The sequence below is a fragment of the Talpa occidentalis genome, unplaced genomic scaffold (assembly GCF_014898055.3).
Source record: "Talpa occidentalis isolate TD23 unplaced genomic scaffold, MPIMG_talOcc4v2.1 talOcc4.16, whole genome shotgun sequence".
Classification (NCBI taxonomy): Eukaryota; Metazoa; Chordata; class Mammalia; order Eulipotyphla; family Talpidae; genus Talpa; species Talpa occidentalis.
In genome coordinates this window covers 13945264-13959052 of record NW_023601653.1, presented here as the reverse complement: position 1 = coordinate 13959052, position 13789 = coordinate 13945264, and the positions used below count along the sequence as shown (strand labels likewise).

General features: G+C 33.5%; 1 protein-coding gene across 5 annotated transcripts in view; it reads left to right on the top strand.

The window, feature by feature from the left end:
* Positions 1-13789, top strand: part of SCYL2 (SCY1 like pseudokinase 2) — a 48292-nt gene that overhangs the window by 18855 nt on the left and 15648 nt on the right. For all 5 annotated transcript variants that reach the window (XM_037513799.2, XM_037513801.2, XM_037513800.2 and 2 more), the window contains 8 exons: positions 1930-2074; positions 2955-3104; positions 4716-4937; positions 5641-5757; positions 6309-6434; positions 7649-7825; positions 9721-9843; positions 12178-12291. In XM_037513799.2, coding sequence (XP_037369696.1) covers positions 1930-2074; positions 2955-3104; positions 4716-4937; positions 5641-5757; positions 6309-6434; positions 7649-7825; positions 9721-9843; positions 12178-12291 — 1174 coding nt within the window. The remainder of the gene's footprint in view (positions 1-1929; positions 2075-2954; positions 3105-4715; positions 4938-5640; positions 5758-6308; positions 6435-7648; positions 7826-9720; positions 9844-12177; positions 12292-13789) is intronic.

The following is a 13789-nucleotide window of genomic DNA, read 5'->3' as shown; positions in this document are numbered from 1 at the left end:
ATCAGTGATATACTGAGGTAAAATTTAGGGAAAATGAGGTCATTGATATTAGATGAACTTCTTTTCTTTTAAGTAGAAAATGAGTAATGTAAGTAAGTGTGTTAAGGGGACGGTGGAATGAAGAGTTAAATGAGATGACTTAGAATGTTCTTGAATGTTGGAAAAAAAGATAAGATTAAAAGTGTATTATGTGATTTTATGCTGTGAATTTGTAAAGGCTTGGGTTTTATTTTTTTCTTCAGCTTGTGACATAAGCAAGAGCATAAAGGAAACCTGTGATGGTTACTGCAGGGTGTAAAAGGGTTTGCTCAGTAGGGGGTAATACATTGTTAGTTTGTTTCTGGAGCAGTTGGTGGTGGGGAGAACTGAGAAGGAATCAAGTATAATCAGGACCTCAGGGCTGAACACTTTTGTCCAGTGAAGACTCTGGGGAAGCTAAATTTGGAAAAGGTAGTAAAAGTGTAGGAAATAAATTAACAGTAAGTAGCTGTGGTTGGGGGAGGCAGATTTGAGACTGAATATTGCCCTTCTGATTTGTGACTATTGTGATGGTGAGAGTTGTGAACCTTTCAACTTGAGCATAATCGTAAATGTTGATGTTGCCAAGGATGGTATTTTGCTCCAGACAGGGAAAAAATAGGAATTGCTCAAATAAATGTCCTGGGGATCATAGGAAACTATAGAAAAGACTTAAGAGTATTTAAATAACAACCAAAAAAAGAGTATGTGAACAGTTTTTCCTCCAGTACAGTTCAGCAAATGAATACCCATGAATACCTAGTACCCATTGTAATCATGAGCTCAGAGTGAAAATAAATAACTTGATAACATCATTGATGATGACTGGGTAGTCAGGACTCTCCTCAACCTAAGCACTTTGTCTTTCTCTCACACACATACTGAGCTTATCCACATGCTTTCATTTGAAAAATTGGTTCAGGGTAAAAGAAAAATTATGGACAGTCGTAACAGTAAAGGGCATACTTGCCATTAAACAGTTAGTACCCAGTCGCAAGAGACTTCGTATAGCTTTGTTACTACACTGTCTTTTAATTCTTCATTTCCAGTGCTTATGTCTAAGGCATAAAATGTTAGGATTTCCGTTTCAAATGCTAGGTAAGTGTAATAGCAATAATAAGCGTCTGTTGAGTTCACATGCTAGTCACTGTGCTGTGTACTTTGGGTGCATTATCTTATCTGATTTTTATAGTAACCCTTCAAGGTGGGTCTTTTATTACCATTTTACAAATGGGCAAAGTGAGGCTCAGAACCATGATTTCCAGAGTCACTAAGTGAAGGAATAGGGATGCTGAGATTTGAAGTAGGCTATCTATCTTCAAATTTTAAGCTTTTAATTATTACTCTGTAAAGCATTTTGAATGTTAATATCTAACATTTTCTGAATTTTTAAGTCTTTCAAAGAACAGTAAAAAGTTTAAAAATTGTGACACCTTTTAAAATGATAGAGAAAATGGATGAAAGTAAGATTGCTTTGATTGAAATAGGAATCTTTCTTCCCAGCTCCTTGCTACAGAGGTGTCTGTGGACCATCTGTAGGATCCTTTGGGCATATTCTGAAAATGATAGCCTTTGGAAATAAGGATAATATCAGAGGTATAATGTAACAATATTTTAAATCAATACTTTGGTTTCCATAAAGAATATCAGTCACCTCAAAGTACAGCTGAAATAGCACTTATTTCTTGGTATTTTTGCCTTAAAGAACTGTTATAACATTTAACTTAAAAGACTGAGTGATTTATCTGGTACTGCTCATGTACAAAGCTTCTGACTGCTTTATTTGTTTAAATTTGTTATATTAATGCCTTCTTGTTGGTAGGTTAATAGGACCACTAATATTTGAAGTATTATTTGGATTTTGCTAATGTTGAAAAAAGTGATAGTAAATAACTATCTTTTTTAAAACAGGGATTGCTTGGCATTTTGTACAGAACCAGTTTTTGCCAGTTTAGCCAATGTTCTCGGTAACTGTGAAAATCTACCCTCACCTGTATCTCCAGACATTAAGGATTATAAACTTTATGATGTAGAAACCAAATACGGTTTGCTTCAGGTGTGTATTTTTATCTATCATCTGAAAAGATTTCCTTCAATTCATTTTTGGATATTTTAAATTTAATAGTATTTCTGTGTTCTAGAATATTTCCACAGTTTATTATTAGCCTTAATTATTTGAAATGTATCCTTTGGAAAAGGGCACTATTGGTTATAGGTAGTTCTTTTTTGATATTTTTGAATTTTAAGCCATATAATGCATTTCATAAGAAAAACATTAAATAATAAAATAATAAGATCTTAGTAAAAATAGAAAATTCATCTTTAAGGAAATTGTTTAATAGGTATCAAGAGCTATTATTTGCCTTTTTTGATCTTTTTCTGATCTTCTTTTCCCTGCTTGCCAAAATATTTTTATTTATTTATTTTAAGATTTATTTATTTATACAAGTATTGGGGTACAGGTCAGAGGCGTGGGAGGGTGAGAGAATCCACCAGAGACAGAGCGGGGAGCAGAACAGGCAGATGTACCGAAATACACTGCTGAGGGGAGCAGCGAGCGAGACAGGAGAGGTCTGCCGCACCAAGTGGGAATCTCCCTGGCTGGCCGGCAATCGAACAGCACCGCAGAGGCTGCAGACAGCTTCACAGTACTACGCTCAACCCGCTGCGCCACCGGGGAGGCCCTGCCAAAATATTTTTAGCTCTGTAAATTTATGTAGTGGGTTCTTAATTCTGGATTTTCCCCACTACTGCTTAGATTGTCCTGGCAACTTAGAACTCTACACTTCTGCATTTATGATGAAATTTAATTGTTACCTGACATGTAGAAATATTTCATTATGAGAAGCAACAATTATGATTTTTTTAATGAGGTATTTATTGTAGTTGTAAAAGTTTTATTTAATGTAGAAATGCCTGGTATTTTCCATTTACAGGTTTCTGAAGGATTGTCATTTTTGCATAGCAGTGTGAAAATGGTTCATGGAAATATTACACCTGAAAATATAATTTTGAATAAAAGTGGAGCCTGGAAAATAATGGGCTTTGATTTTTGTGTATCATCAACCAATCCTTCTGAACAAGAGGTAATGAAGGATTTAGTCTTTTTAAAAAAAAAAAAAAAAGATTTATTTATTTATACATACAAGAACTGGGTGTAGGCCAGGTACAGGGGGTGAGAGGATTCACCAGAGACAGAGTGGGGAACAGAACAGGCGGATTTACTGAAATACACTGCTGAGGGGAGCAGCGCGAGACAGGAGAGATCTACTGTACCATGTGGGTTAACTCCCTAGGCAGGAATCCAACTCATCCCGCAGTGGCCAGAAATAGCTTGATAGCACTGAGACTTTAACCCCTCTACCACCAGGGAGGCCCTAGGATTTAGTCTTTAAGTATTTTAAAGATGTGAAAATTTTTTATTGTATCTGGAATGGACTGGAGAATGTATTCGCCTGATGAATATTTAGAAATAGGCTATGTACTCCAATGGTATGTTTAAATATTTGACCTGACAGAACATTTCTCATGTTCTTTGTACTCCTTCTTCAGCTTATAGTTCCACAGTAGTTAGTGTTACTAGAGAAAAGCATTTTATTTTATTTTTTTTTTTTAACTTTTTTTTTTTTAATAGAGGCATTTTTTTTTTTTTTTATTTATTTGTTTGTTTGTTTTTGTTTATACATGCACTGGGTACAGTCAGAAGCGTGGGAGGGTGAGAGAATTCACCAGAGCCAGAGCGGGGAGCAGAACAGGCAGAAGGACCGAAGTACACTGCTGAGGGGAGCAGCGGGCGGCAGGAGAGGTCTGCGCGCCGAGAAAAGCATTTTAGAGTTAAAAAAAATCAAAGAACTTTCAGGTTAAATAAGCTTTTTCCCTTAGAATATCAACTAGGCTAACAAACATTGTGATCTCTAGCAGAATTTCCCCCACTTCTTAGACCACAGAATCTTCTTTAGGGATCGTGATAACAATTAATAGCAATGATAATAATAGCTAACATTTACTGAAACATTTTTCTAAAGACATTTTACGTATTTACTTAATCCTCACAACTTGGTTAGGTATGGGAATAATACAGATGAGTTAGACTCATAGACTAAAGTAGCCTTAGAGAGTGGTAGAGCTAGGATTTCTAACACCTGTTTCTTAGTGATTATGATACCTGCACATTTAAACATAGAAAAATACTGTAGTATTTTAGGTTTTTATGTATATAGTTATTAAAGGGACCATGATTTGACCTAAGATAAGTGTGTAATTTAAGTAAACATTTTAAGGGAAGAAGTAGTAGTATTGGTTGAGTATATCTATGGGTCAGGCACTGGCCATACATTTGTTTAATCTTTCAACAATCTTTTTGAGCCTATTAACTAAAACAATAGCCAGTTAGTAAAAGAAAGGCAATCTATTTGAACCCATAAAACTTGAAACCTGTAAAACCCTTCCATATTCATACTGCATTTCATAATAATAATGTCTTCTACAAGATAGTACCAGTAATCTCAAAGTTTTTATTCTTATATTTCAGTATGTCACCCTTTCCAGATGTGGGAATTTGGGAATTTTAGGTTTGCAGATGGTGGTAACATTTTTACTTGTACTACTAAGTATGAGTTTAAAACAGATTGCTGCTGTTTGGTTTCCTTTAATTAGAAATAGTTAATCCATGTAATTTCTTTTCTGTCTCATTATAGCTTAAGTTTCCTTGTAAAGAATGGGACCCAAATTTGCCATCACTGTGTCTTCCAAATCCTGAATATTTGGCTCCTGAATACATACTTTCTGTGAGCTGTGAAACAGCCAGTGATATGTACTCCTTAGGAACTGTTGTGTATGCTGTATTTAATAAAGGGAAACCTATATTTGAAGTCAACAAGCAAGATATCTACAAGAGTTTTAGTAGGCAGTTGGATCAGGTATTTGCCTATAAAATACTTGCATGCATTAAAAATGTTTTTTTTTAAATTTTTTTCCTAAACTGTGTTCAGAAAATACTCTAAAGTGAACTTTTAACTTTGCGTAGTATCAACTTAATAAAAGTTAATTCTATAATAATGAGGGCTACTTAAAGTTTTAACTGCTACTGCAGTTTTAACCATGATATTTATTAGCATGAATATTGGAACATGGTCTGAAATACTGAGCATTTGTTTTAGGACTAGAAACAATTTCTTTTTTTTTTTTAAGACTTTATCTATTTAGATTTTGCATAGATGAACTGGGGTGCAGGCCAGAGGTCCAGAGGGGTGAGAGGATTTACCAGAGACTGAGTGGGGAGCAGAACATGCAGATCCAATGAAATATACTGCTAAGGGTTGCAGCATGTGAGACAGGAGAGATCTAATGTGTCACATAGGTTAGTTCCCTGTCTTGGGATCAGACTCAGGCAATTGTGGTGGGCCTTCATGGTGGTAGCACTGAGACTTAACTCCTATGCCACCAGTGAGGCCCAGAACTAGAAACAATTTCAGATATTAAAGATAAAATTATTTTGCAAGAGTAGAACTAAAATTTTTTCAGTCAAAAAAAATATTTTTCAGTTAACTTCAGAAGGTTTCTGAAACAGTTGACAATATAAATGCATATCTTTATATCTATTGTTTTCACTCTTTTGAATAGTTGAGTCGTTTAGGATCTAGTTCACTTACAAATATACCCGAGGAAGTCCGTGAACATGTAAAACTACTGTTAAATGTAACTCCAACTGTAAGACCAGATGCAGATCAAATGACAAAGGTGAGTACATAGAAATTCCTGCCTAAGTGGAGGGTTAAACATGAACTAAAGGAGATTATAGTACTTCTAAAGTAATAGTTATAGTCCCCAGGTAACATTTATGTTCTTGAATGTTTTTAATATTCAAGTGTCTTTGAAGCAATTAAGCTGTAATATAAAATAAAATTTTAAAAAATAGAGATCTAATAGTCATAAATAGGTATGCAGAATTTCTGGACTCGCAGGAATTCATCCCTTTAATTCACTCATATAATTGTGGCTTTAAATAAATAAATTATACTCTGTATGCCTTCAATATATTTTACTTAATCTTTAAATATTTTGAATTATGTAGAGAGAATGTTAACTCCTTAGTCAACATAGTGATTCTCAAAATATGAATTTGAAAAGTAATTTGTTACTACTTTCTTTTCTGATTGTTATAGACTTAAGTGGCCTTTCCATTTTATAAATGTTTCTATATATCTTTTTACCATACTATGTTAGTTTCAGATGTGAGAAATACTTTAAACTTAATGTTTGTCAAAATCATTTTATTTTACTATTTTTAGATTCCCTTCTTTGATGATGTTGGTGCAGTAACACTGCAGTATTTTGATACCTTATTCCAAAGAGATAATCTTCAGAAATCACAGTTTTTCAAAGGACTGCCAAAGGTTCTACCAAAACTGCCCAAGGTTTGTTGTTCACCAGTTTCTTTTTATAGCCAGGATTTTAAATTTAAAATGTACTTTTACTTACTATAGTGGCTTTTCCAAAGAAATGATTATAACTTTTACCGTAGGTGCATAAATGACTATTAAGAAGCTGCAGAGTGAAGCCAAAAGTTAAGTTAACCTTTTTTGCATGGTCCAAAAAATCATTAAATAGGGTCAGATGAATTTTGAAGGATACCACCTATGCAAAGGCAGCACTTGGACATTAAATGTTAGAAGGGAAGTTCACTGCCATTGTGGAGATCATTGCTTCTCCCACGATTAAGGGGCTACTTCTATGTTGATTCCAGCCTCTCCAATTCCCTTACCTCTCCTTTTTTTGTTTATTGAATCATGAATGGAATGTAGCCTACTACATGTTGGTGAATGCTAAAGAATCTACTGGATGGAACACTAGTAATTCCTGGTTGGAAAAGTATCTCTCGTGTTTCCTCTGTCAGATACTCACGGATTACCCACTGTTTTTTTAGCCCTTTACATCTGTGTATGGAGAATAATAAACAGGAAACATAAAATACTGTCCCTATTCTCAAGACTTTTACACTAAGTATAAATAGGGTTAATGTGCATAAAACCATCAGCATTTCAGGGCAGTGTTATACCTGTGTTTTGCGAATCATAAATGTTGAAGGAATTAAGAGAAGAGACATACTAGTGAAGGCTTATGAGCATACTAGTTTTGATTTATGAGTGGTAGGGTCATTCCACCTGTGTTTGAATCCGGTTGTCTTCATCTCAGTACTAGAAGTATGTCTTGGACAAGTCTATACTCTTACAGCTTCCCCTTTTTCATTCCTCACTTCTAAAATGAGACTAAATAAAATTTTCTGGTACATAGTAAATATTTTTACATGATTCTGCAACTTAATGGCAACAACTTTTTAGTAAACCACCAACTACTTCATTTGATGGTATTATGACATTAGGGGAGGTTTCCTAAAGGTAGGGTGACTGTTTTCCCCCTTTTATCAATGATACTTCCCAGTTATACTTTTTTCTCCTGTTTTATTTTCAGTAGTACCCTATTTTACTCTCAAAAGTATTCCAGTTTCAACCATAAATTGTATGGTGAGTTTACTCAAAGAGGTTGGAGCTTTTAGATTATAATCTCAATGTTAGTACTAAAGACCTAACATAAATTTTAGTTTTATAAAAAATAATTTTTTGCTTTACAGCGTGTCATTGTGCAGAGAATTTTGCCTTGTTTGACTTCAGAATTTGTAAACCCTGACATGGTACCTTTTGTCTTGCCCAATGTTCTACTGATTGCCGAAGAATGCACCAAAGAAGAATATGTCAAATTAATTCTACCTGAACTTGGCCCTGTCTTTAAACAACAGGAGCCAATCCAGGTATGTTTGTGTGTGCGTGTGTGTATTCGCATAATTACTTGCTGTTATTCAATGATGTTAGTCAATGATGACTAGCATTGAAAATGAAAAGAATGATCATGCTACTTTTAAAACATTGAGGTAACTTTATGATACTTTATTTTCCATTAGAAATTAATTTGCATGTTTGGAGTGAATCTTTCCTAAAATTATAGTTGGTGTTTACAAGTAAATATTTAAAAGTCTCCATATGTTACCATCTCAGAAAATAAATGTAATAAGAGTTTGCATGTTTTACTCTTTTTGTTCTCTTTGGTCTTATTGAAAATTATAAGCTTGGGGAAAGAAGTATTTTTTTTTTCCTGCACTTTTCAAATATTTTTGTTTTCTCTGCTGGACAGGATCTTTAATCTGTAAATGTTTTGTGCTAGTTGATTTTTTTAATTTAACTGCTAATAAACACTTTCACCAGAAGTGAGAAAATGCTTACAAGATCATGGAAATGATGTGTATGTGTGTATTATAAATTGAAAATAATAATCAGGTTCTGATGCAGATTCCATTATGATATTTATTAGCCGGATTCAAAGTAGTCTTGATTTATGAGCAGTAGAGTCACTCCACCTGCATTTGAATCTGGTTGTCTTTTTCCCATTACTAGAAGTATGACTTGGACAAGACTTTACTCTCTTGCAGCTTCCCATTTCTCCCTTCTAAAATAAGACTAAAGAAATTTTCTGGTACATAGTAATTACATGTTACTGCCACTAAATGGCAATAACTTTTTAGTAAACCATCAACTACTTGATTTAATAGTATTATGACAGGCTGTGTGGGCCTTTCCTTGAAAGAAAGAGAACAGAAGTGTCTGGTGGTCAGAAGAGTTCCTGTGTTCAAGAAGGGGTTGGGCAGGTGAAGGAACTGCAGATTCCAAAGCACAGTACCCCACACATTGTCAGGGTGTCAGGAAAGAAAGTTAGTGGAGCCACATGTTATGTCAGTTAAGATGGTAGTTAAGGAAACTGTCATCTGAATTCTTATTTGCCTCCCTACTTTGGTATTCTTTTTTTCCCATAGTAGTCAAGTTAAAAATACCCTCTGAAGACTTTTAACTGAGAATTCTGTGTGAATAGAGGTAGGTTATGTGTTGGCAGCTAGGTAAGAAAAATGAATAGTGAGGGATAATTGAAAATGTTTCTTTTTAGAAGTTTTCCTTAGAGTTCTTTATACTTCTGTACCTTTTTCTTCTTTTCTTGAACTTCACAGAAGCTGAGTGATAGAATGATATCTTAGACTGCTTTCAGGCTTTTATTATTTTACTCATTAGCTTTCTAGTTAGCTGGTATTTGTGGGTGACTGATATATTACAGTAGATATTTGAAAGTTAGGTAGTCTTTATTTAAATGTTTAAACTGAGGGCTTCCCCGGTGGCGCAGCGGTTGAGCGCTGGGTTGCGAGGCTGCCCGCGGCCTCTGCAGTGCCGGTTCGATCCCCGGCTGCTCCCTGGCCACCGTAGGAGGGTCCCACATGGCGCGCGGACCTCTCCTGCCGCCCGCTGCTCCCCTCAGCAGTGTGCTTCGGTCCTTCTGCCTGCTCTGCTCCCTGCTCTGGCTCTGGTGAGTTTTCTCGCCCTCCCGTGCTTCTGACTGTATCCAGTGCTTGTATAAATAAATAAATAAATCTTAATAAATAAATAAATAAATAAATGTTTAAACTGAAAACAGATAATAAATATTGTGCTTCCAGAAATGTAAAAGATTTGATATGTATGTTTTTATCTTCCATGCCTTCAGGCTAGCAACATGGTGAGTGTCAAAATATGTAACTTACTATTTTGAAGAAACTTGAAATTTTGGGCATATATGTAATCTCATAAAGAATCTAGCTTTAATGCATTATTTCCTTTTTCTAAACAGATTTTGTTAATTTTTTTGCAAAAAATGGATTTGCTACTAACCAAAACCCCTCCTGATGAGATAAAAAACAGCGTCCTACCAATGGTTTACAGAGCACTAGAAGCTCCTTCTATTCAGATTCAGGTATAATGTTTGACTTATTTTTCTTTAATGTTGGCTTTGATTTTTAAATCAAAGGAAAGAGGTAAAGAACATATTTGGTTTGAATCATAAAATATTTTATATAAAATTCAATAATATATGTTAATATTTTATATTATTCATAAGGGTTACTAAACTATATCTACTTCTAAGTAACTTAAAGAATAAATTGACAATTATCTGTTTTATGAAGGAAAATGATTCGTTGCTTTTATTAGAAATGTGCTATTCTAGGAGCAGTGTGGATTTATTGTAGTTTGGATCATTGTGTAATCCATTGTATAATCCAAACTTCTAATGTGTAATTAACATATTGAATGAAAATGTCAAAGATATATTTGCCTTGCTCTTATGAAAATATTAAGCAGGTACTTCCCATATTCATCATTTTCTTTCACACTCTGCAACTCAGTTTTCTATTTAGAAATTCTCTTCACTTCTGCAGTGATGTTCATTTATAGATAGTAATTTCATGTGACCATTTTTAGTCATGCTCTTGGTACACCAGGAAAGGTGATATAAAACACATATCCTGCCAAGTTTTTTTACTTCCATAACTCTAATATTAAAATATTGCTTGTATGGACCTGGAAAAAATTTTCTGGATTGCTACTAAATGTATATTTTAGTTTATAGTTTGGGGTTTTTTTTGTTTTTTATTTTTAGTTTGGAAATTAGTGTGTTCAGAACATCTCACTGCTAAAATGGTTTTATAGCTATAAAAGTTTATAGTCCCTTTGCCAATATAGGAATTCTGATAAAGAAAAATATAGAACTTTGATTTTGAAGTAACTGACCAGAGCTTTTTTTTTAATATAAACCTAATATATATTTTTTCAGTCTTTATCTGATGAGCTCTTGTTTATTCAGCATTGTGAGACTGATGGTAAAATTTTGATTTCATTATAAGGTCATGACTTTAAACATAAAGATATGCTGCTTTTGTTCAAATGAATGACTGGGAACGGTATACTTCTATTTTTCAGCCCTTCTCAAAGAAACAATGAGTTGTATCTTCCTGAAACACTCCCAGAGGCCCTGTGTAGCCAATGTAATTTTATTATCTGAAATTAGAGAGGAGAAGGAAGGTTGAGTGATGTGAAAGGCTATTTTCCTTCATAAGAAGATTAGTTTGGCCAATAGATAACAGCCAGTATTTTATTAAAATAGTTAATATGTAATTCAGATTGACTTGTGCAGCTTTGATGACTTTAGAAACTACCATTTCTGATTCATTCAGTACAAGTCTTTAGTTGTCTGTCCAGTTAATTAGAATCAACATTGCTGGGTAAGAGTCTGATAAAGTTAAAAGCTTCAGCTTTGGGAGAGTCTCCAGCAGAATCAAAATTTTTTTCCTCAAGTAAGTTGAAATTCATTTTTGGAGTTAAGTTTTCAAAGTGACATTTGATTATAAATATGTAAAAGGTTAGAAAAGATAAACATTTGGATAAATAAAAGATACGTTACAGGAGTTAGAGTTCTTAAAAGCTTAAAATATTTTTGAAAAGCATTTACCTTTAAACATTGAAACTATGTCCATTCTCCCCTTCATATTATCAATTATTGAGAAAGTAAGTACAAAATAAACAAAACTCCTGAAAACCGCCTAATTGAACTTCTTTAACGTTTTGGGGTTTTTTGTTTTATTCAATCTCCTTTTCTTATATGTTTCATATTCCATCCCATGGATATATGTAATAACTACAACATCTTTATTTAAGAGGAATAGTTTTACATGACTTTGCATTTGATTTTTCACATCAAGACAGTGGTTCTGTCAGAAATTAAAATGGAATTTTGGTACATAAGTTAATCGCAAAACCTAGTAAGGGGCCACTGCAACATGAGTTCCATCCCCATCCCAGATTCATGCTTCCTGAGCAGAGAACTAACCCACACGGTGCAGCAGACCTCTCCTGTCTCACACAAATGTTCCCCTCAGCAGTGTATTTCTGTAGATCCACCTGTTCTGCTCCCTACTCAGTCTCTGCTGAATCCTCTTCTTCCTTCACCTCTGGCCAACACCCCAGTTCTTTAATCATAAATAAATAAAATAAAATAAATCTTTTTTAAAAAAAGCCAACCTAGTAAATTTTTGAGTAAGGTCTTCTGAACTTGTGTCCTCATCTGTAAAAGTTAACAGTGATACTAGTATTTTTCTATCAAATAGTTGTTGAAAGGACCCAATGACATACATAAAAGTTCATTTCAAACAACATGATACATTAGCTATGCAAATGCAAAATGTATTTTAATATGTGAGAAAAAGGGTGAAAGAGTCTTTCCCTAAGTGAGACTGATTTATTTTCTTAATAGGAACTCTGTCTAAACATCATTCCAACCTTTGCAAATCTTATAGACTACCCATCCATGAAAAATGCTTTGATACCAAGAATTAAAAATGCATGTCTACAAACATCTTCCCTTGCTGTAAGTAACTGCATATTAATTTTTGTTTTTCTTTTACATCTCATTAAATAATTTTCATATTACTTAATAACCCTTTTATAGTTCATTTATATATTTTGTCTTGTCTGTAGGTAACCCACACATAGTACTGTAAAAGCAGGCAATAGTAATAATTTCCCTTGGTGTGTATATAATTTTGTAATATTGCATTTCTGTCTCCTAACTTTAGTACTTCAATAGAAAATTTGAATAGTTATTTTTCTTAATCCTTTTATGCTTTTACAATTATTTTGTTGGTAGTTTTAGAATAATCATGAGAGTTTAATTTTGTGTAATTCTAAAAATGTTTTTGAGTAGCTTCCTTTCGTAAACTGCCTTTATTTTTATCTCTAAATTTTTATTCCGACTTACTTGCCTACTTTCAAAAAAAGTGAAGAGTACAGTAAAACAATAAATTAATAAGAATACAAATGGGGAGAAATAGTTTCACTCAATAATCTAGGCCATGGGTGGTTGCCTTCTTCTGATACAAAATCTCAACACTAAATTACTTGGTAGTCTAGGAGGTAAAATAAATAACAGTCTCATGATCTCATATTGGGAGCAGAAACTGTTCTCAACCACCGTTGTAACACTACATTATAAGAATTTATCCCACTGACATTTATTCATAGAAGTGACATTGAATTATCCTAGTAAATAGGGAGAAATAGCTTTAAATTAATCAGATTGATGTCTGATAATGGGCATATTACTAGATTTATATTTTGTAAGGATCTTTGGAGAAATATGAATTAGTTAATTTATTCCAAACTTAATCTTACTTTATTTTAATAGGTGTGAAACAGAATTACTAAATATCAATTAAATTCTTCCTTTACTATAATAGAAAGAATTTAAATAAACATTTGTAGCTTAATAGAATTATAGACAGAAGTAATCTAAACAACATAGTTTTACTTTCTGCTGTCTAATCCATTTTAATTTTTTTTTGATAGAAAGACTCAGAACACCATAGTAGCAAAATTTTATTTACTAATATGAATAAGTATGAAATGAAGTCAAGAAATATGAGTGCTTATTTTGACTCCACTACTAACTAACTATCCTTTGAGAAAGTCACTCTTTGAGTCTCTCTGAGTCTGTTTTTTCATCAACATTAAAAGGATTTGAAAAGCAGTCCTTTTCCCTAAAATTCCTTGATTTATGATTACATTTCCAAAATTGGTGGTAGTATATATAGCTTAAAATTCAGTTTTGAAACTGCCCTTTAAGAAATTGCATAAGTCATGATATTTTATGGTAGCATAAATTTATTTGAGCATACATTTTGAGTGAGTGCATGCTAGTTCAGTTCTGAGTATGTATGCAGAGGGAGGTGTGAAGTATGGCTACTTAAGTGATCTGTATGAGTGTCCATGGATATTTATAATCTTTTTAAAGATGACAGCTGAGCCCTTTAGAGCATACTGTTTACAATAATTTTTTTGTCTTTTATTTAATATTGTATTTTATATAA